At 43.6% G+C, this 23,223-nt stretch overlaps 2 protein-coding genes across 12 annotated transcripts in view; one reads left to right on the forward strand and one right to left on the reverse strand.

Moving 5' to 3' along the window:
• The window catches only part of LOC18430887 (uncharacterized), a 58,544-nt gene that overhangs the window by 10,942 nt on the left and 24,379 nt on the right, over window positions 1-23,223 (forward strand). The gene's annotated exons all lie outside the window — the stretch shown is intronic.
• Window positions 1,329-21,554, reverse strand: LOC148779544 (uncharacterized). Its single transcript, XM_088854184.1, has 5 exons — window positions 20,819-21,554; window positions 19,884-20,722; window positions 19,283-19,505; window positions 8,235-8,335; window positions 1,329-1,721 (listed from the first exon to the last, which is right to left on the reverse strand). Exons 1-5 carry the CDS (start codon window positions 21,552-21,554, stop codon window positions 1,329-1,331), a joined length of 2,292 nt encoding a protein of 763 aa, XP_088710310.1.

Raw genomic sequence — 23,223 nt, forward strand, 5'->3', positions numbered from 1 at the left:
CTTGGGCTAGTTCGTCAACGGCATAGGCGACTTCCTCTACTGAGAAAGGTCATTTCCAACCACTGTGACCAATGAGCAGGAAGGGTTAAGAAGTCTAGAATGGTCATTCTTGGTCTGTGGTCCATAGGGGCTGTGTAGAGAGACTAGAAGTAGACAAGGATGGCGGATTCTATTTCATCGGGCTGAACTAGATAGCGATTATCCACCTTGATAGTGGATATCAAATTGTCTCTTCTATGGAACTTTGCTATACGGTGGAAGATTGCAGTGTTCTGGTCCCCTATTTTTAACCATTTGACCCTGGATCTTTGGTATCATAAAATTTCTTCTTTCTTAAGGGTGGATAGGTAGTCCAACTTGGTTTGGTTCTAAGGTTAGCTTCTATTTCTGTGAGGGGTTTGGAACTCTTCTACCCCATCGAGATCTTGAATAGATTGGAGCAGGGAGTTTTTAGTTTGAGAGTAGTTTCCTGTTAGAGATTTGCTCCAAATAATGAGAGACTTTTTGAGAAGTTGGAGTTTGGTTTGAAACTTAAAACCCGCTCTACCCAAAACTTGGGATGAGAAAGAGGACCACCAACTAGGGATAAGACCAGAGAGGGAATGCTTCTAACCAGGCCCGTTCGAAGCGAAAAGGTTTCGGTCCCCCTTCGAATAGCCTGGGTATTCAGCAGGATGGGGCAGTGATCCGAGGTGGGTTTTGGCAGAGTGAGAGCATGGGAGCCATGGAAGGAGGCATCCCAGTCCAGAGAGAGTAGGAAACGATCCAGCTTGGCAAGGGAAGGTTGAGCAGAGTGGTTGGACCAAGTATAACCATTCCCTTGGAGAGGGATGTCTATGAGTTCTTGGCAGGACATGAAGTCGGAAAAGTCGAGCATGCCTTGTGAGATGTTTGGGTTGAGGTTTCTTTCGTATGACCACCTGGTGATATTGAAATCACCACCCAAACACCACGCAGTGTGTGGTAAAGACGCAACAAATTCTAATTCAGGCCAGAGGTGTGGACGGAGAGAGGAAGAGTTGGGTCTGTAAATAGCAGAGAAATTGAAGGGAAAACCGTCAGAAACCCGAGAAAGGAGGACCGTGATAGAGAAAGATCCTATGTGAGAGGATTGGAGGTGGTGCTCAGTTGGGTTCCAGAGCACCCAAATTCCGTTAGAAGCCCTTTCACCGGTAGGGTAACCCATTGGCAGGGTCTTCTACCCCACACATTGCGGACTAACCGGAGGATAGGCTCTGGCTGTTTGGTCTCAATTAAGGCTAGGATAGCGGGGCTAAATTTGATAGAAAAGTCCCTAACAGAGGTCCTTTTGGACCTTTGTCCCCCCTCTAATGTTCAAAGAAAGGATCTGCATTGATCGAGGGAGGAACAATGGATGAGGCAATCCTGGCCGACCGCTTAGAGGAGGGAAACAACGGGGTGGTGGAAGGAGTTTGGGCACCGTCTGCGTGTTTGTCATAGCTGATTGGGGAAAAGAGATTAAGCAGCTCCCTTTGACCTTTAACGCTCACCTTGATACGGCTTTGGGCATTAACAAGCATGAAGCGGTGCGTCGGGCTTTCAGGTCCATCGTGTTCGAAGCCCATAACCTGGAACATCTCCTTCATTCTCTCTGCGACTCTGTTGTCCCCATCCTCGTCGACCCTCTCGGCTGCCAAGGGGGGAGAGATGGGTGCAGGAGATGAGGGGGCGGTAGGGGCTCTGGGCAACTCTCTGTTAGGCTGAGAACCAGGCGAGGAAAGGGGCCAAGGCAACTCCAGAAGAGGTTTTGAGGATGAGGGGGGGGGATTGAGAAGGGTAAAGGTCAGGCGGCAGAGGTGGTGAGTCCACTGAAGTGGGAGTGGGAGGTAGGACAACGGACGTTGCAGGAGCAGGGGCCCCCAATGTGTGAAAGGCGAGGAGGGACCCATCAGCAACTACAGGGGAGGGCGTTGGCTGGTAACCTAGGTAGGAAGGGGGAGGGAAAGCACCAAAGACAGGGGGAGAAAAATAGGGAGAAAGAGCTGTTGCACTGTAAGCGCTGAGAGGCCCAAGGTAAGGGGGTGGGTTGTAAAGTGACAGGTAGTGGTGTGGGTAGGGGTGGGGGACTGCTATGTACGGGCAGGGAGAAGAGGTTGGGTAGGGGAAGTGTACCGTTGTGACCCAGTCGATATGAACGAGTTGCGAGGATTGGGGAAAGTAGGGGGCGAGGAGAGAGGAGAGGTAGGTCGGGTCAGGGAGAGGGGTCAAGGGAGTGCACTGCAAGGATGCCAAAGGGGAGTAGGGAGTTGTCCAAATCCATTGACAATAGAGAAGATTTCCTCACTGTGGAAGACGGGGAAAAGCTACCCTCGGAAAGAAGATTTAGTGGTAGGAAGGATAAGGAAAGTAGTGGAAGGGGCCAAGGGGGATATGGATCGTCTTCATAGCTAACAGAAGGGAAGGTGTCACACCCCATGAATTTACAATACTAATATTCCTGAGATGTGACATTCAAAACATATATACATCTCTTGATAGGACAAATTTACAGTGGCGAATTCTTACAAAGTAACAAAAGAAAGCTTAGGCACAACTACAATATCTTTCAAGGTTGATCTTGACGAGTACTCAAAATGAAACCACAGTTATCCTGAAAAATATTTACCATAGTTTGATGAGTTTGGCTACTTAGTAAGTGATCATCATAATCCTAAAAAATAATCCTGATTGAAAGATATAAACTAACTTTCAAAATGGAGGTCAATTATAAACAATGCAAGCACAAGCATTTTCAGAAATGCACAATTAAACATAATCCAAATGATTGAAATGCATATAACATTTTAACGGCAGTGCATAATTCAAAGGAGTCCACAAAATTACCCTACTGGCGTCCCAAGTAGGTCACTTATATACCCCATCAGCGTCCTGATGGGTCCACTTAATTCCTATCGGCGTCCCAGATAGGTCCTCTTAATCCCTGCAGGTCCACTTATACCTCACCGGCGTACCGAATGAGTCCACTTAATCCCTACCGGCGTCCCAGATAGGTCCACTTATACCTCACCGGCGAACCGGATGAGTCAACTTGCATACTTAAAGTATTTCTAAATCTCTTTAAACATTCGAAAGCAGCAATATCATGTACTCAACATATCACTGAAATTATTAATATGAATTTCATTGAGACCATTAATAACAGTCATTTTCAATAACATTTCAAAAATAACCAATCAAATATTTTGGGCTCAAATTTAGAAAGGTAGCAATTCGTAAAGACATTCTAGCATAATTGCCAATGTATAGAAAAACTCTTATAGAAATTCAAGAATACGAAATTATCACAATTTATAGGATGTCAATTCGTAAATAAACATTTCACAGACAATGCTATAATCAATTGTAAAAATATTAATTGTCAAATAATAAGGCAGTCATTTGCACATGAAATTTACAATGTCTAAATATTAAAAAACAGTAGAAATAAATCTCACAATTTTACTAAAAGTAGAAATATCACATTTATTTTTAATAATTTTACTGTATCTAAAATTTTCTAACAATGGACAAGAAAAATAAGTAAATTTATTTCTAAGAATTTACAGCATTTAAAATTTCTAACATAGATAAAATATCACAATTTTATTAAAAAGATTATTTTTCAAATTAATGAGGTCGCTTGCGCATAAAATTTATCGTGCCTAAAATTCATAATAATAAGCAGAAGTAATTATTTCATTTCATTTTTAAAAAGAACGGATTATTTTTCAAGATAATGAAGTGACTTACCTAAAATATTTGAGAGGGAGCTTCCGATAAAAATTCGGCTAGAGAGAGGAGCTCACTGTGTTTCGACTAGAGAGAGAGATCTCAGAAGTGTTTTAGGGTGGGAGTCCTCGCCTCTCGTATTTAAACTCTTACGATGCCTTATTATAATGTGTTATTAAGTTACACCTCATACACTAGGTGTAACCGTTATATTACCTCCCGTACGCTTAAAGCCCACGTCCACTGGACGTGGCAAGGCAGCAGCAAACAAAACAAATTCATACCAAAAGCTTTTGAAATTGGTGATGGTCCCGAAGGACCATCATGCTCATATGGACCATCACTTATTAAAAGTTTCTTTTCCTTTTTTTTTTTTTTTTGAAATTTTAGGATTATTATAGAAGGGGAAGCAGGATGAGGAAGCAAGGGAGGGGGCCAGCTTGGGGGAAGTGGCAGAAGGGAGGGGGGAGTGGCCGGAATAGGGGATGAGGAAGAAAAGACCCAGAATCCGGAGGGGGAAAGGAGAGGAGAGAGAGAGAGGTTGGTTTGAAAGGGGGGGAGGGAGGCCTCACCTAAGTGAGGGAGAGAGGGGACAAGTGGCGGAAACATGCACAGACGGGACGGTGGTAGGTAAGGAAGGAGAGGAAGGCAGTTGTGAGAAGCCTGGTGTCGAGGCGAGGGGGGAGGTGTCATCTAGGGGAGAGGGAGGGGGAACAGGTGAAAGGACAGCTACAGGGGAAGAAGGGGGGGAAGGCGGCCGAGGGTCGCCGGGTGTCTCAACATTAAAACCAAAGGCAGGCGAAGGGGTTGACGACAGTGCAAACTGGGGAAGGGAGGGCAAAGCCTTTGACCGGGTGTCAAGCGTGCGGGGCAACGAGCAGGGGTGGGCTGTGAGAATCGGGATGAGGATTAAGTTTCCAGAGACAGAGCTCAAAAGGCCTATCGAAGGGCATCCGGGTCATAGGTGCAGCCCGACGGCCCAGGGGGGAAAGGATGGTCACCATCCTCAATTACCTCCTTCCCGGTCCAGTGTGAAGGTGGGGCCAGAAGGCCCGGGGGGGGACCTATCTGGTTCAGCTACTCTGCTGCCTTCGAGGCAAGAGCCAGAGGGGATGGGCTCGAGGCCAAACTGTGGCTCCCGCGTATTGCCATTGGCTTTTACAGGGGGAACCAGGGAGGCGCCACGTGGTTGCCTGGTGGAGAGCTGGGGGCATGCAGGAGGTCTAGGCCCGGCGCGGCCCAAAACAAGAGTGGGGCCTTGGAGCTGGCGGCGGTGGTGCCACTGGTGGTGGCTAGGATTCTGAGAAATAGTGGTCCAGGAAGAGGGCAAAGGGCCCTTAGCCACGGGAGGAGGCCGGCAGCTGAGATAATTGGCCGAGGGAGGGGAAGCCTCCAACCAAGAGACAGAGATAGGGTAAGGTTAGTAGCTTCAATCCACACGCAATGTCAGATGAGCTTTGTATCCAGGACCTCCACAAGAAGCCGGATTGATCCAAGCGAAAGGGTTTCAATGGACTTCGAGTGAATGGAAATTAAACTGCCTCAGGCCGCCGCCATTCCGAAAAGTGGACGAAGACCAAACATGAAGGTGTAAGTGGTGAAGCGTGAACCAGGTTTTTCGCTTTCGAAAGGACCCTTCCAGGGGGGTCCAAGCTCGAAGACGGAGGGTAGCCCCTTTGAAGACTAAACAGTTCGGGTTCTGCAACACCTGGTGAGCATGTTCCACGGACAAGAAGGAGAATAGAAAGTCACCACCAGAGAGGCGCCTGGCTGTGATGTTTGGGTCCTGCCAAATGCTTTGTGACCATTTTTCTATTCCTCTCGCATTGTCTCGTAAGGGCTGGAACGTACCAACCAGGGAGGAAAGAAATTTGGATTGAAGTAGGGAGGACTTTTCTAGGGGGATGGAGACAAATAAAGGGCACAACGGGGAAGCCTGCAAAGGGGGGGAAGAAGACCCCTTTGAGGCCACGGAAGAGGCTAAGGGAGCAGGGGAGGACTTGGGGCGAGCAGTAACCTGCGAGAAGGAGAGAGGGAAAGAGGAGGTGGGGGCCGCTGAAACCTCCTCAGGAGAGGTGGGAGGAGGCGCCCCTTTCTCCTTCGAGAGGAAGGGCAAAGGGCTTGACTGAGACTTGGGAGGAGGGGAGAACATGTCGGAAGGGCTTGGGGTAAAGGTCATAGATAAGATTCCAGTTGAAAGGGGAGGGAGGAGGAGGACGATGACTTCTCTGCCTCATCTTTTTCAGCCCCCCACTTTCCCACTCAAGCCCCCCTCGGTTTTATCCACGGTGTGGTCTTCTATTGCACCTACCAAAGTTAAATTCTTTAACTGGATCACGGGATCACATAGGGCCCTTACAGTAGATCAGCTCCAAAAAAGAGGCATTCCCATCCCAAATAGATGCTTCTTATGCCAGTGCGAAGAAAAATCAAACTCCCATCTATTCATTCATTGCAATATGGCTCATGATATCTAGGGCCATATACTACAGCGTTGCGGGGTTCAATGGGTAATGCCACCGACAGTCAAGGAACTTCTTTCTTCCTACCCTGCTCCTCACTGGCCGAAGGTAGGACGAAACCTTTGGAAGGCAGCGGTGGCAGCTACCCTTTGGATAATCTGGAAAGAGAGAAACTTTAGAATTTTCCAAGGAAGTGCTACCGAACGTCGAATTCTATTTCACAAAGTTACTTAGTAACTTTCTGGGCTTCCAACCATCGTCTCTTTTCAAGGTTCCCTGCTAACACTTTCCTTAGTCATTGGGATAACATTATGCACCATAGCCCTCGTAACGCTCAGAGATCCCATAATTGGCTACCTCCCCCACAAGGTACCATCAAACTTAACTTTGATGGTTGCTCATTGGGTAACCCCGGTCATGTTGGAGCGGGAGGAGTCTTTAGAGACCAGCATGGTGCAATCTTGTTTACCTATTCCGAATACCTAGGCATACAAGACTCTCAGCATGCTGAAGCTTTGGCTCTGCTTTTCGGGATCAAAAGCTTCAACCAATCTTGGGGGCAAAACCTAATAGTGGAGGGAGATACCAGCAACATTATTTTGTGGGCAACAGGAAGATCCCCCCCTCCATGGTATCTTGCTTCCATTTATGACGAGATCGTTGATATTTGCAGGGATATGGACGTCTTATGGACGCATACCTTGAGGACGTCAAACGAGTTAGCCGAACTCCTTGCAAAGGATGGGGCCAGGGCTCATGTTGAAGACCAACCGGGTCTCGCCCCGTTTTTGATCCAGACCACAGAGGGACCAAAGTGTAGTAGTGTTCGGACAGCTACTTTTTGCTGCTTTGGATCGCAGAATCTCTGTGTAAAGGGGCAATACTATAAGCCCATTTTTTGTAATCTCATCGTATATCTTGTATAATCTCAGGTACATCTTTAGGCACATTTTGTATAGGGTCGATTGACCAATTTTTTATAGAGAGTCCTGTCATGGAAGGATTCTCGGTTTAAACAGTCCATGTACAACAACATTTTATAGGAATACAGTTAACTCTTATAAAAAAAAACAATAAAAAAATTATGCATTCATAGCTACACAAGATTAGACACCAAAATTTTACAATATGTAAATATCACAAACCATATCTAATAAATGCACTCAAATAAGGAAGTAATTAATGAAGCAATGACAATGAAATTTCATTGTTTTTTTTTTTATTGTTGACTTCATAAAAAAAACAATGAAATTGAAGGTAAAGAGTTATATAGTCATAAATCATGAAGTTATGATTTTTGAAGTCATAGGAAAAAAGTACTCAAGTCCTTTGTTCTACATCCAACAATTAGATTGTATAAATGATTACATATACATAAATGCCTCCCAAGAAAAAGAAAAAGAAAGTTGCAAGTCACATGTGAACTTTAGTTTCTTCATATTCATTTTCACCCCCTCCTCCGTCCTCATCATTTCCACCCATAGTTATTGAGATCTCCCAACTTGGTGGTGATCCCAGCGATCCCATGATCCCAGAACTGGATCTCTAGTGGATCTCGCTCCTATATGTGGGAATCACTATGCCAATCCCTTAAGGATTGGTCAATGTAAGTCACACTCATGTTAGATTGATTTGATATATGGAAACAAGTCTTGAATGCATACTCATTAAAAAAAGAAGGTAATTATGTTGTGAATCATATTCTATATATTTTCAAACAACAAAGCGGTGCTTGTACCAGATGGATCTCGGAGTTGTAGAATTTATCATGTGATTCTAAAGAGTTGGGATTCAGCACCCCAACATGTTGGCATTGAGATCTCTAAATTCAAGGTGTAAGGATAGCGATCCTGACCATAGGGAGCTTCTAGCCTATCACGATCCTATGCTTCCGATGCCGCTTCCTCTATTGATCTCACTCCCTAGCCCAATAAGTATGCTTCCACCTTCATCATCATGATTGGATTCCCCTGTATAGCATCTTCATCTTCACCACCTTTGTGAGATTATATGTGTGGATGAGTTGGAAAACACGCCAATTACTCTCACGACCATTTGCACTGCAAGTTTAGCTGCGAATATGAGTAGCGAATCTCGGAAGCTTGGGGCATCCCCACCAAATTGTTCCCACCATTCAGCTGAAACTGGAAATTGAATAATAGAGGTAATAAGAAAAGTAGAAAAGAACATGAGACATTATAATTTGCATTAAATTGTAAGAGGATAAAGAATGAAATTTTTGAATTAATAAAATGAAATGTGTGGGAGAATATCATCACTTGAGTTCACTACCATCTGTCAACCAAAATCTCCTTGTCACTTCTCATATAAGCTCATCTCCTTCCCAATTCTCACTTGCATGTGCTTATCAATAATGACATCTTCTTTATGGTATGAAAGCCCTTCAAAATCTCAAGGATGGTTAGAAATGTGGTTTTGTTGGAGAAACCTTTTGCGTTGAAAACTTGAATCCAATAACCAGCTGCATGTATAAGGGGATGAGTTGCCTATCCTATCTATCATCTAAAATATCCCAATGCTTTCTTTGCTAGGGCTTCTAGTGCTTAAAAGTTGCAGTTATTACCACCTTGGCCCTATGTATTGCCTCATAGATTTATCCTGTGCTAGGCCTAGAATCATTATCAACAATCTTCAGCACCTTCACCAAGGACTCTGTTACACAATTATATTTGTGACTGGGGTCCAAAATGGGCCACCCAGAACCAAGTCTACGATTCCCTCCCATGACTCGTCCTAGCCCCTACAAAATCCTTTCAAGAACTGGAAGTAAGCATGACTCTCGAGGCATCCATCAGCTGCAAAATGCCTTATAATGTGATGATCTTAATAGTAAATCTTGTTATTGTTGGCCTCATTAGCTCCCTCCAATTTGCATGTTACTCTTAAGATTGAAGATTAAGGAGTGGTTGTTGATAAATTTTGCAATAACTTTTGCCTCTCCTATAACCCATTTAAAATGTGACATCTTTGCTGTATCCTTGATCATTAAATCAATACAATGTAGTGCACAAGTAATCCACAAGATGGTGGGATAATGCTTTTGCAACAATTAACCCCCAAACAAGTAGTTGGTTGGTTGGTCTCACTTCCTCCACAATCTCCTTAAACAAACCAAATACTACCCCTTCAATATTAATAATATTAGAGGCATCCACAGACCTCAAGAAAATTGTCCCCTTCTTGCAGTACGCCAAAAAATTAATCAACTGCTTATCTCTCCTATCTATCTACTCATCAGCCATGATATAGCATCCATGTTTGGGCCATATGTATTTATGTATCCCTAAACTCTTCCACATTTTCTTTAACAACCAATTCCTAGCATCGTGGAATCTAAGGTCATCATACCCTAGGCTTATGAATGTCATTGCACCAACTTAGGCTGAAAATAGAAAGAGTTGAGGTACTAAATGGGATAGAAGAGATGTACATCCATTGGGCTACAATCATGTGTGACTTTTCTATTGCTTTCTCCCAGGTCAACACACTTTTGATGGTTGGCTGGGCAACTGGTGTTGTCCTTGGTGGGGATAATCTCCTATCCACCTTACCTCCATGGCTGCTAATTGCACTACTAGCAGGCTCTTTCCCACGTGCCAATCTCCTAGACTGAGGCTTCTCGTCTTCATCTATGTCTCCATTCTCACCATGTGGGCAGGGTAAGGTTTCCCTATCTCATTGCAACTTACCACTTGATCAATCAGTATGAGGAGATAATAAGAACTTTTTTTCTAAAAAAATATCCTACTTCATACATAGTCTTATTCATTATTCTTTGGTTCAATGTCTGTTAAACACCTTTAGACCGACTGGTAGGGGCTGTTATTCGGTGGTTTCCTGTCTGAATAGGCAGTTCCACTCCAATCTTAATAGCATTGAGTGCGATCAAGCTCTTCTTGTAATCCTGCACGTCTCACATTTTAAATGTCCAGACTCCAAACCATCCCTCACGCATCCTTATATGAATCAAGCGTATTCCAATCATTTTCCTACTCGAGTTGTTTCTAATTGAAGCCTATCTACCTCACAACACTTGTAGCATCAAACCATGATCTATGTAGGCACATATGTGGCTCTACTATCTCTTTTTGAATGCTAACTTGGTCCTAGTAGGAATGGAACTTATGACATATGTTGTGGTACCCTGTCTCCTTGACCATCTATGCTTTAAGCCCATTCTTGATATGTTGCTCCACTATTTGGAATCTAACTTTGATGGCATATTGGATTGCATCTCACCATCAACACTTCATCTTTAATGTAACACGTTCGGCTAATTTTAAAACCTCTAGATGCTCTTAAATCTAAAGGTTTTAAAATAAGTCGGACAAAGACAAAGTATATGGAATGCAAGTTTAATAATGGGAGTAGAAACGAGGAAGTAGTTAGGATTGATGGCCAAAAAATACAAAAAAGAGTGCACTTTCGATATCTTGGGTAAATAATTTAGAAAAATAGAGAGATTGAGTAATATGTCGTACATAGAATTAGAGTTGGGTGGGCGAACCGGAGATGTACAATTGGAGTTTTATGTGATCGCCACATACCAATGAAGCTGAAGGCCAAGTTCTGTAGGATAGCTGTGAGACCAACTTTGCAATTGGGGCGGAATGTTGGGCAATTAAGAAACAACATACCATTAGGATGAGTATAACTGAGATGAGGATGTTGAGATGGATGAGTGGCAAGACAAGAAGGGATAGAATTCGAAATGAATACATTTGGGAGAACTTAGGTGTAGCTCCAATAAGCGATAAGATGAAAGAAAGTAGACTTAGATGGGCTGACCATGTGCAGTGCAGATCCAGTATAGCACCTGTTAGGAGGTGCCCGTTAGTTCAAGTGGAAAGCTCAAAAAGGGCAAGGGTTAGGCCCAAAAGAACATAATTGGAAGTAGTGAGAAAAGATATGGGGACTTATACCCTCATTGAGGTTATGACCCTTAATAGAGCAAAATGGATGATCATGATTCGTGTAGCCGACCCCAAATAGTTGGGAATAGGCTCTGAAGATGATGCTATTGATTCTTCAAATGCAAGCCTCATCGAGGAATTCTTCTTCTTATTTACAAACAAATTTTGTCTACATGTTGGACTTGCTACAAAACACACAATCATTTTTGTCATAAGACTTGCTCGACTTTGATATAAAATGAGCCTTTCTATTTGAGGGATTTTTGATGAACTATCCCATTCATTTGACCACCCTCTTGTCATTAGAGCCTCCTTCCTCAAATCCATTGAATTATTTATCGATGATTCGTTTTGAAATTCATCGGCAAGGAGAGCACTACAACTCAAATATCATTTTAGGGAATCCTCCTTTGTCACAACTTAAGGTGGCAATGAGATTAACACAAGACTCCAATGAGGAACAAAGCAATGTCCTTACCTTATCCTCCATATGCATCTTCATTTTGACACTCTCTAGTTGAGAAAATATGTTTTTGAAATTTTAAAAGTGTTTTAACACTTTTATACCCTTTCTCATCCAAGTACAAAATTTCTTTTCAAGAAAAATTGATATGTGGGATTTGTTTTCATACAACCTTTCCAGCTTCGTCAAGAAATTTGCTATCGTTTTTCTTGCTATATATTATTTCATCCACTGAGCGCAAGCAAATAGTACAAAATGGCTTCTTCTATGAGTCTTCTCAATCATCATCCTTCGACCAGTTTCAAAGGTTACTATCGTGGGCAAGAAAGCCCCTAACACAAGAGAGAAAATACCATGAAGTTGGTTTTGATAATGGCATCCAACATTAAGATCTTCTGGGCTTGTATGAAGTAAGTTGAGCTAAATGTCACTAGCATCTGCTTGTCATTGAATGTGACTTGACTTCATATACATATATAATAGTGACAACAAAATGACGATTTTGTACAGTGACAAAAATTGACAACATATTCCTTCATCCAAAGACAATTTTAGTGAAGTCTTTTGATGGTCTTCTAAATATGTCAGGTATTCTAGGTTGAAAAATTTAAATAGTGCTGTATTAAGGTTTCCAATAGGTTTTTGTGCAATAGCTTTCTGTTGCCAAAAAATATTATAGTCATGAATTCTAACCTTTGCTCAAAATCAAGAGGCAGACTTTGAAACTCACAAGATAACGTTCGATTGTGAGGGATGACCCCATTCTCAGTCATATAATTTGATTCCTTGTAGAAGGGCTTGGCTTCAGTAAAATTGGAGTTCGCTGTCCAGATGGGACCTTCGAAAGAGAGAAGACGGTGGAATAGGTGTTCTTGAAAGATACCCCAAACCTGAGCTAGGTTGAGAGCTACGTAAGGAAGCATCCATCAAAACCGAGGTTGAGCGCACTGACCGCCGATGGACTTGTTCTTTTAATTGTCATTGACCTGCTTCAAAATTGTTGGTCCAAGTATGACTGAAGAAGTCCCACCTCTAAACTTTCTCTGAGGAAAACGAAGGACTAGATCTCTTAGTCGTCATGGGTCTGCTTCGAAGGACATTGGTCCAATTTTGGTTAAAGTCAGCCACAGTCCAACCTCTAAACAATTTCTTATTCCTAGCCGAAAAGATAGCAAGTTTCCATGATATGTCCTCTATATATTCCACCCAAGACAGATGACCCTCGAAAATCCTTCCATTTCTTCTCACCAAATGGTTCAAAACATAGCCACCAGTCTTGCGCTCCATGGGAGCATGCCAACTAGTTAGTGGAGGCTAAGAAAGCCAGGAATAGTTGCTGGACAGTTTGGGGGAAGACCGTTCATCCATAGACAGGGCACATCGGTTGGGCATTGGATGCAACATCGCTGGAAGTTGGTCATCAGTGAGCACTCGCCTGGATAGTCGAGCTAGTTGAAGACCTGGATTCTTGGTGTGAGGATAACCTGGACCTTGAAGCTGGAATGACATGGTAGAAAGATGCTACAACGAAGGCAGGAGTGTGGGACCAGACCATCCTTTCATTACCGATTCCAGGGATATAATGACCTCTGAAGATAGCCAATAAAGAAAGACGCTCCAGGAACTGAGTCATGAAGATTGTGTATTAAATGAGGTGATCAAACCAAGTGACCGCTGATTACTTCATAGGAAAGTGCTACTGTGATGTCCTAGTTATTGGCTAAGTGAAGAGATATGTGTGTGTAGACTTAAGGGTATACTCCCCTGTCCAAAGGTCCTTCCAAAGACTGATTTTTATCCCATATTTTGAATGTTGACAACGAAGTCTTCATGCAATGAAACGATCACTTTCCATATGCCAGAGGCTGATCCATTAGTGAAACCTTGCTAGCCATCCCAAACTGCCCAAGCCGTGACCTTGTTTGACAACTTGCTTCCAGAGGTGGCTTCCTTATTAGTGAAGTACCACCACAGCATACCAATAATGTTGTGTTGCATTCTCGGAGTTTTCGAATGCCCGAGCCTCCACATCTCTTCGGTTGACACAATCCCACTTTACAAGACAAAATTCATGCTTGCCTTTTGATCCCACATCTACCTCTTTTGAGGCGATAGACAATTTAAGCTGCATACAAAAGAGGACAAATTTAAGATTGGAATAATGAGAAAGTCACTTTTGTGGGGGTGCTCCTGCTTCCCAGAGCCAGAGTGACTCTTCCTTGTAGCAAGACAATGCTCAAAATGCTCCATAATGGTGTCCCATTGGGCATTTTCAAGGTCTGCCAATGGATAAGGGAACGGCCAGGTATTTAGTGGGCAGAGGGATGGTGCTGCACCGCAACCTTTTTGCCAGGACTGAACAGAAGCAGGGTAGAGACTTACTCCAAACAGTTTAGTTGTCATTATGTTGACTTTGGATCCCATTGAGATGTCAATGCATCTTAGAACATCTGAGAACAGCGTTTTGACTGCCCTATTGACATCAGAGTGCTCTGAATGAATCTTCTCCCAATATTTTATTTGAATAATGGAGTTAGGCCTTCTATGACGTTTTACTATTTTGTGAAGAATAACAGTATTTCTTTCTCCATGTTTAACCCTGATTCTATATATTATCTTTGATGCTAGTATATCTACTTGTTTTTATAGCAGATTCCGAATTTCTACTTTCTTCTCCACCCGCCTAGCTCTTTCTAAAGTTGAGAGATCCCTGGATTTCTCTATTAGATTGAGGTCTGCATTTCGTGCAGTTTAGCTTATTATTTTTTCTCCCTGAAGATTCCAGGATGCTGATGACTCCAGATTTTTAGTCTATTTTTCAGCATTTGTAGTTATCCACTCGTTCCAAACCTCACCCATTGTTGCACCTGGAAGGTTGACGACCACTGCAGGATTGGTTGTTGATGCTCCGAATAGTCTGGTCACCACATTTCAAAGTGGAAGGGCTTGGGACAATAGGAGATCAGGTTGCTCTTCAGAAGAATGGGGATGTGGTCCGAGATAAGTTTGGGCAGATTCCTAGTGTGCACCACAGGAAAAGTCTCCCCCCTTTCCCAGGATATCAGGAATCAATCCAAGTTTGATATGGTTTGACTAGCTGCAAGAGAAGCCTAGCATGCGGAGATCATCTAGTGGTCTCTAAAGATGAATCCGAAATCCAGTCACGCTGAGTGAAAAATGGCCATTTCTGTTTTTCTCAAAGGACAACCTAGGAACATTGAAGTCGCCCCTAATACACCTTGGGGTGGGAGGAAGGAGTGCTATCGTATCTAGCTCGAATCAGAACTCCAATCTTAGGGTCAATCTGTTTGGGGAAATTCAGTAGTAGATAGCATAGCCAAGTTGGATGTGAACAAAGAATATGGTGCCTTTTGTGGGATTTTTGTTAATTAGCTTTTGTTCTCCTCTTATAAATTACTCTGTGCTTCTTTTTAATGAATTGTGAGTGACATGGAGACCACTCTATTTGTTATTCTTCTGTCAAAAGCAACTCTGAGTTTTGGATTGACGCTATCCTTGCTATTGTGTATTTATGAAATCCATGCTGTTTCTGCCTTGTATTTCTCATGTCAAATGTTCTTTTTTTTTTATCAATAAGTAAGAAACTAGATTACACAAATTTTATGTGAGTTTTCTTTTTCTCGAGTTTAAGTGTCTTATGAGCCAGGAACTAGATAAACAGGTCTTTTGGGATTGTTTGATGAGTTGCTTTACCTATGCATGGGAGGTCTGAACGACTTACTAAAAAGCTCTGCGTTGTGTTTTCATGATGTGTACGCAGAAGATAAAAAGGACTAACATTTCATGACCCCAGAAGCCATTTGCTTAAGAGTATCTTTTTGTTGTAGTCTAGAAGGTATTTTCTTCTTTTGTCCCTCTTCCCTTTCAACCGTCGGGGTGCAATTCTTGTCTTCCATACATGTCGTGGATTCTTTGAGCCAATTGAGCAGATCAGTGTTTCAAACTTGGTCAGTTGGGAGGAGGCACCTCACCTGAGTCACTCAGAAACATTACTCTGCTGGGGTCTTAAAAAGAACTAGTGATTTTGGTTCAAGTATGGACCCCAATCTTGATTGGTCAGATTCGGGACTCTATGAGCCAAGTCGACCTACCCCATACCTGTCTGCACCCCTGATTTTGTGTTTATGCTTGTCTATGTCCTGTTTTTTCGTTTAAAACACTGGAGTAGAAGTCACATGTGAGATAAGTCATCTAGAACCTCTGACATCGTCCTACAACTGAGAGGTTTGTCGACTCATTGACATCTATCCGCAAGTTGTCCAGATTGAGGTCATTGGGGAACAATATTACATAATGTACATCTATCTTCCTTCTTTTAAAATTTTTTCCCTTACATCGCTAATCGTTTTCTCCATTCCCTCTTTTCATTATCGTTTTGATTCCTCTTTTAGTTGTTATTCTACCTTTATTGCTGCAGTATGCAGGAAGAAATAGTAGCACTCAGGCAGTATCACACTGGTTATCTTTAATTAGTGAGCAGCACTAGCTAGATTTTGGTAGGTGGGCAGTGTGCACGAGGTTAAAACCTAAGCAGATGGATCATAAGGGAATGTAGGGACAGCCAAAGCTATATTCAGCAGAATGGGTTGGATTATAAGAACTTTTGCACTAGTGGTAAAGCTTGATATTTACTGAAGTCTTGTAATTCTATCATTAGAATTCAAGATTAACCTTAGTATTATATGGGCATTAATAATGCTTTCTCATTGGCAACCTTCAATAATCATATGTAGCCTCCTCTTGGCTATCATGTGGATTCTTCTGTAGACTTGTAGTCTCAACAATGTTCAATCGAATCAAGCAAGTTACATAGGTATGTTTAAGGCTGCCAATGGACAGGGCCAGGCCTCGAGCTTCCGGTTCGTGCTCGGTTTTGGGCCTCAAGCGGGCCAGCCAACAGGCTGATTCTGGGCTTCGGGCCGGCCCGGGTTATAGATAGATATAATGTTATTTTGGGCAGGTAGGGCCGGATCGGAAAAGGCCCGTTTTGCCAATCAGGCCTTTTCAATTTTTTTTTTTTTTTTTTTCAAAAAAAAAATTTATTATAAAAAAAAGTAACTTTAGCTTCCCCCTTTCTCCCTCTCAATTCACCGTTTACCCAAATAAACCTAACCCTCTCTCTCTCTCTAAACCCTAAATCGTCTCTCTCTTTGTAAACCCTCTCTCTCTCTCACGCCTCTCTCTCTCTCTCACACATTTTGTTACAAAGACCTCGGTCTCTCTCTCTCTGCTCTCTCACAAAACCCCCTCACTCTCTTTGGCCTCACTCACAAAGCCCTTTCTCTCTCTCTCTCTAGAAGCAGATCGACCACCTCTCTCTCTCTAAAATCAGATTACCAACAAAAGGAACAAAAGGATCAGGTCAACCACCCCTCTCTGTGTAAAATTAGATTACAAAAAATGGTTTGTATTTTTTGTTTGGTTCCCGAAATTGGGTTTCGTTTTTTAGGGTTTCTTATCAATATTAATCCATGGAAAATTGATGGGTTTTTTTTCCCTGGAGTTGTTTCCAAAATTTTATTTTTCCTTTGTTTTTTCTTGGATACGTGTGATATATATGTAGATAGATTGAAATTAGTTGGTTGGTTTATCTAGTTTGGTAGGAATCTGGTTTTTGATATGTGGGATTGGGTTGAATTTGAGTTGGGTCTTGGTTTTAGTTTGCACTTACTCTCTGTGCACATTTTTGTCTATAATTATATCTATCTCTCTTTCAGTTTTGTTTTTCTTTCTCTAAAATTTCTTTCAATAGGGTTATATTAAACTTTCTTCACTTTAGATTAGGTACTGAAATGAATTTGTTGTATTGCACTCAATTATTTAGGTTATTCTTTTTCTAAAAGGAAAAGATTTGTTAAACTTGAGAATTTGGGGATGGCTGGGCACTGTGTACTATCACTCTAGAGTAAATTATTTTATTTATTTTCAGGGGTCTGAAAAATGTTCATATAAGTGTGTTTTTGATGGGTTGCTTGAGATTAGATGTTCTCATTTGTGGCAACCAAGAAATTGGTGTCATTCATGTAAAATCTTGAAATGGTATCCCAATTTGACTGAGATTCTTCAAGTCATTCGAGCTCGACTTGGATCCCCCCAATAATCTAACTTCTGATATTATCTTATTTTCATTATTTTTAACATTTTTTTTTTTAAAATGTTAACGTTTGTATTGCTGAGAAAGGGAAGTACGAAGTTTTGTAGCTCCGGGTGAACCCACTAGACGGGACCCCTGGTTAAAAAAGGAGAAAAACCCCTGTACAGTAGAAGATTTCCCCCCCCGCAATAAAAGATATACAAAAAAAGAGACAAGGAAAGGGCTTATAAAAATGCCCCCCTTCTGTCGTACACTTAGTATGAGAACAAAAAGGCTCACAAAATTACAAGGGGTTCACTGGTCCAAAGCAAAAAAGAAAGTGGAGCCAGTGTGGGCTGCCTCGCTCTGTCTTCTAGCACCCTCCTTCGCCAGCCGGTCCGCGAAGTTGTTGGACATCCGCCAAGTATGCTGCCATGGGACGTCCATAGCCCTGCAGATTTGTTGAACTTTGTCAAACACTTGTAACAAGCAGCAAGGAGGATCATAGGTCCTACTTGCCCAAGAGATGACATTCTTGGAATCACCCTCTACAATCAAGCTTGAGCCCCAGGATGAATTAAATTTTTTGAGGGCAATGAGGAGGGCTGAGGCTTCCGCAAAGTTAGAGTCTCTAAAGCCGAGGTATTCAGAGAAGGTGAGGAGGATATTACCTTCAAAGTCTCGGAAAATACCCCCAGCCCCTGTTGGGCTGTGGTTCCCCAAGGAGCACCCATCAAAATTAAGTTTGATGCTACCTTGGCTCGGTGGTAACCAGAGACTTTGCCTCGCTGCCCGTGGTGGTTGTTGAAGAAGGATATTTCCCCAATGGGAAAGGAAGAAGGAACCAGGAATACCGGCAAAGAACTTCAAGTTGGATGCCCAAAAGGTCACCAGGGTGATAACCTTTTGAAAGATGGTCGAAACTGAAGGCTTTGTCCCTCGAAAAATTCTGGAGTTTCTTAGCAACCAAAGTAGTCAGATGGTAGCAGCTAAGGTTGCTTTCCACAGGATTCTACCAGCCTTTGGCCAGCTTGCTTCAAGGTTGGAGGACAGGAGGGCTGTTACCGAGGGTGGGGTAACCCATTGTATGCCAAACAGTTGTAAAACCTTGCCCCATAGGTCTGAAGAGAATGCACAAAGCAAGAACAGATGGGGATTTGTTTCCTCCTCGCATTCACAGAAGACACACCTATTCGGAATGGGCACTCCTCTTCTTTGAAGTTGGTCAACTGAGAGGGCCTTACTAGAGAAGGCGAGCCGGTTGAAGGCCTGAACTTTGGGTGGTGCAATAGTGAGCCAAATTCTAGAAAAGTTTTTGGAAGGGGGGGGGAGGGGGAAAGGGAGGTGAGGTTTTTGTAGAATGAAGCCACTGAGAAATTACCCGAGGGGGGTTAAGGTCCAAATTATATCATCATTTCCTTGTGAAGAGAAATAGAGAGGGTGCAGAGAGTTTAGAAGTCGCTGGAAATCAGCCGTCACGACCTCGTTAAGGCTCCTTCTAAAGGAAGGATTCCAGACTCTGCGGCCTCCCAGGCTGCAAAGCTCCTGGGCTATAGAGGACTCTTGGTTTCGGGTCAGAGCGAAGAGAGTAGGGACTCACAGAGGGGAGAAGTCCCTAACCATGGATCAAGCCAAAGTTTAACTCTCGTTCCTGAGGTATTATGGGCTTGAACTCTATCAAGGAGCCAATTCTCAGGTGGGGTCTTGTATTTGTGTTTTAAGACCTGCGCCCAAAGGGCGTTCGGCTGAGTGGCTAAGCGCCACCACCATTTCTCAAGTAATGCTGCATTATGCTTGCGCAGTACCTTTATCCCAAGACCTCCCTGCTTTTTTGATTAGCAAACCTTATTCTAGGCCACCAGGTGGTATCTCTTCTTGTCTTCCTGCCCAGACCAGAGGAAATTCCTCATGAGTTGGTTTAGGCGGTTAGCCACCTGAGCAGGCATATAGTAAAGGGACATGAGGTAGATTAGGGAGTTCGCTAAGGTGGCTTTTATCAGGGTGGTTCTTCTTGCAACGGAAAGGTATCTACCCTTCCACCCGGTCAATCTACGATCGACCTTATCCAACACAGCGGACCAAAGTTGCTTTCCAGGTTTACTGACACCCAAGGGAAGGCCCAGGTAGGTAGTAGGCAAGTTTTGTACTTTACAATCTCAATATGAAATGAGATCCCCAATCTAGCCAAGTGATAAAGCTACCCCCAACATGTAGGATTTTTCCATGTTTGTCTTGAAACCAGTAGCAGATTGGAAACAGGTAAGGAAAATCTTAAGGTTTTTTACTTCACTAGCTGTAGCATTCAGGAAGACTAAAGTGTCGTCCGCGTACTGTAAGTGAGTGATAGTGGGCCCCTGTTTGCTAGATTTGAAACTTGTGATAAGGCCAGTTTGGTAGACCCGAGCAAAAGACCGGCTAAAAACTTCAGCTGCTATATCAAAGAGGAAAGGGGAGAAGGGATCTCCTTGTCTGAGACCCCTAGATGAGGGGAAGTAACCAACAGGGGCTCCATTAATGAGGATGGAAAAGTGAGGGTTTGAGTAACAGCCCCTCATCCAATTCCTCCATCTCTCCCCATAACCCATTCTGGCCATAGTCGCATCCAAAACTGACCAGTCCACATGGTCGTATGCCTTCTCCCAGTCAATTTTAAAGATGAGGCCTGGTAGTTTGATGTGTCTAGAATGAACAAATTCATGGGCCACCAGAGGCCCATCCAAAATTTGTCTACCTTTGACAAAGGCAGATTGAGAGTGAGAAATGATAGAAGGCAAAACAAGTTGCAGCATGGACGTTAAAACCTTTGCCAAGATCTTGTAGGAGGAGTTGAGGAGGCTGATAGACCGAAAGTCTTTAATTTTCTCAACTCCTTTTTTGGGCACCAAGGCAAGAAAAGTGGCATTCATGGATTTATTTATGATGCCCCTATGGAAGAATTCCTCGAGGAATTTGATAAAGTCCTGACTGACTACGTCCCAATACTCCTTGAAGGGAGCAATCGGGAAACCATCGGGCCCAGGGGCCTTGTCACTTGCTAGGGCTTTGACCACGTTAAGGATCTCAGGTTCAGAAAAAGGTCGCTCTAGCTAGGTTGCTTGGTCATCATTGAGAGAAAGGAAGTCTAGGGTCGAAAAACTGGGTCTGGGTTCAGAGGGAGCAGAGTGTAAGTTCTGAAAGAAGTGAAGGACGGCTTGTTCAATATCAAACGCATGGGTAAGGTAAGAATTGCTGACTTTTATCGTCGAGATAGCGTTGTCTCTACGCCGACATTTTGCTATCCGGTGAAAAAAGCCAGTGTTATGATCCCCTGCTTTCAACCACGTAACCTTGGACCTTTGAAACCAGAAAATTTCTTCTTTTTTCAAGGTTGCAAGGTACTCCATCTTAGTCTTAAACCTAAGCTCAAGTTCAGAAACATCTAAGGGTCTGGTCTCTTCAATAATGTCAAGGGTCTTGATGTTCTCCAATAAAGAGGACTTAAGTTGCGCAAAATTCTCAAGGATGGTTCTGCTCCAGGATTTGAGAGCACCTTTAAGAAGCTGAATTTTCCTTTGAAGGACAAATCCCGCTCTCCCCGAGACCAAAGAATCAAAGGAAGTCCACCAGGATTTAACAAGAGCTGGGAGGTCCTTCTCAAGAAGCCAGTGAAGTTCGAAATGGAAGGGTCGAGGGCGCCTATTAATAGCTTTCGTGTCGAGAATGATGGGATAGTGGTCCGAAGTAGGTTTGGGAAGGGCCAAAGATTGCGAAGTAGGGAAAAATTCCTCCCAGAGAGTGGGGATAGAGCTGTGGTTGGACCAAGTGTAATTGCAGCCTCGGAGAGGGATATCAATCATCTGATTTCGGTTAATAAAGTTTGAGAAATCCCTCATTTCTTAGGTGATAGAAGACGAGAAGTTCCTCTCGTGGGACCAGCGGACGACATTAAACTCTAACCCCACACACCAAATGGGATGTGGAAGGGAGGCTATGTGATCCAACTCAGTCCACATTCTTTGTCTGGATCTGTTACAGTTGGGGTCATAAACAATCGAAAATTTCCAGGGGGTTCCATCTGAAATATTAGAGAGTAGGAGGGTAATTGAGAATTCCCCTACAAAATGAGATAGGAGGGAAAGGTTTGATGGGTCTCAGATCACCCAAATACCTCCAGAGGCACCATCAGATGACTGAGAGACCCACTGGCAAGGTCTCCTTCCCCAGACCCAACAAACAAGCTTAAGGTCAGATTCAGGTTGTTTGGTTTCAAGAAGGGCTAGGATAGTTGGTGAGTGTTTAAGGGTAAAGGCTTTGACTGCGTCTTTCTTAGAATCCTGACCGGACCTCTAATATTTCAAATAAGCAGCTTCATTTGGGATCGATAAAAGCTGAGGAGGAGGAAAGTCTGGGGGACCCCTCGGGTGATCAAGGATTGAAGGGGAAGGGCTGAAATCAACAACTTTTCTTGGGAAGGGGAAGGAAGAGAAAAGGTTGCAAATGTCTCTTTGACCTTTGGTTCTTATCTGCAGTCTGCTGTCTGCGCCAGCCATGATGAATCTGTGAGCAGGTCCTTCAAGTCCATTGTGCTCAAAGCCCATGATCCTATACATTGTTCTCGTCCTGTCTTCATTTGAAATAGACTCGACATCTGGATTCTCTTGTATGTCCTCTGCACCCAGGGGCTGAGATTCACCAAGAGTCTCATTAGAAGAGGCAAGGCTCTGTTCCAGGTCGGAGGGTAGGATTGGGAGAGGAGGGGAGCTAAGGCTAGTACTAACGAGAGGAGAAAAGGCAGGCAGTGGTTCAGAGACGGGGGGCGGAGGAAGGAAGGTACAACTCGGTATGGTGGAGGGAGGAGAGTTAACTACCGGGGTATTCTCCAGATCTTGAACAAGAGAATAAGTAGGGTAGGCAGAGGGAGGGGCAGGCAAAGTCGGTAGGAAGGAAATGGTAGGAACGTAGGTCAGGAATTGGTAAGTCCGAATGGAGGTGTAAGAAGACAGAGAGTAAGGAGAGTCTGGGGGCCAGACATAGTGTATGGTCTGGGTTCGATGGATATGGACAAGGTGGAGGATAAAGGAAAGGTGGGGAGCCAGTATGTCTGCGATTGAGGCTGGATCGGGAGGGGAGGGGTCCAACGAAAGGGCGGAGACGACGCCAACAGGGAAGAAGTCGTTCTCCATATGCAGTGTAGGGAAAGGCTTGGAGCCCTCTGGAAAGAGGGAGTCAAGGTTAAACGGATAGAAGCAAAGAGAGAGGAACGTAGAGTGAAAAAGAGGGCCAGGCCAGCAGATAGCAGGTTGGGGTGACCCCAAGCTAGGTTCTAGGCTCAGCGCCTCCCCAGAGTTGAAAGAGGGAGATGAAAAATGGAGGCCAACTAACCCAGGTCCTGGGTGAGGAGGGAGAGAGGTGGGAGGGATAGGGGAAGAGACCGGTGGAGAAATCGAGCCTCCACATGATTGCTTCACTGGGGGTATGTCAGAACAATACGGCGGGGCCTTCTTGAAAAAAGGCTGGATGAGGGCTAGTTGGCTGGTGACACGCGGAGAGGACCATCAGGAT

The sequence above is a fragment of the Amborella trichopoda genome, chromosome 12, assembly GCF_054954075.1.
Source record: "Amborella trichopoda isolate Santa Cruz 75 chromosome 12, AtrichopodaSantaCruz75HAP2 v2.0, whole genome shotgun sequence".
In the NCBI taxonomy this organism is placed as follows: Eukaryota; Viridiplantae; Streptophyta; class Magnoliopsida; order Amborellales; family Amborellaceae; genus Amborella; species Amborella trichopoda.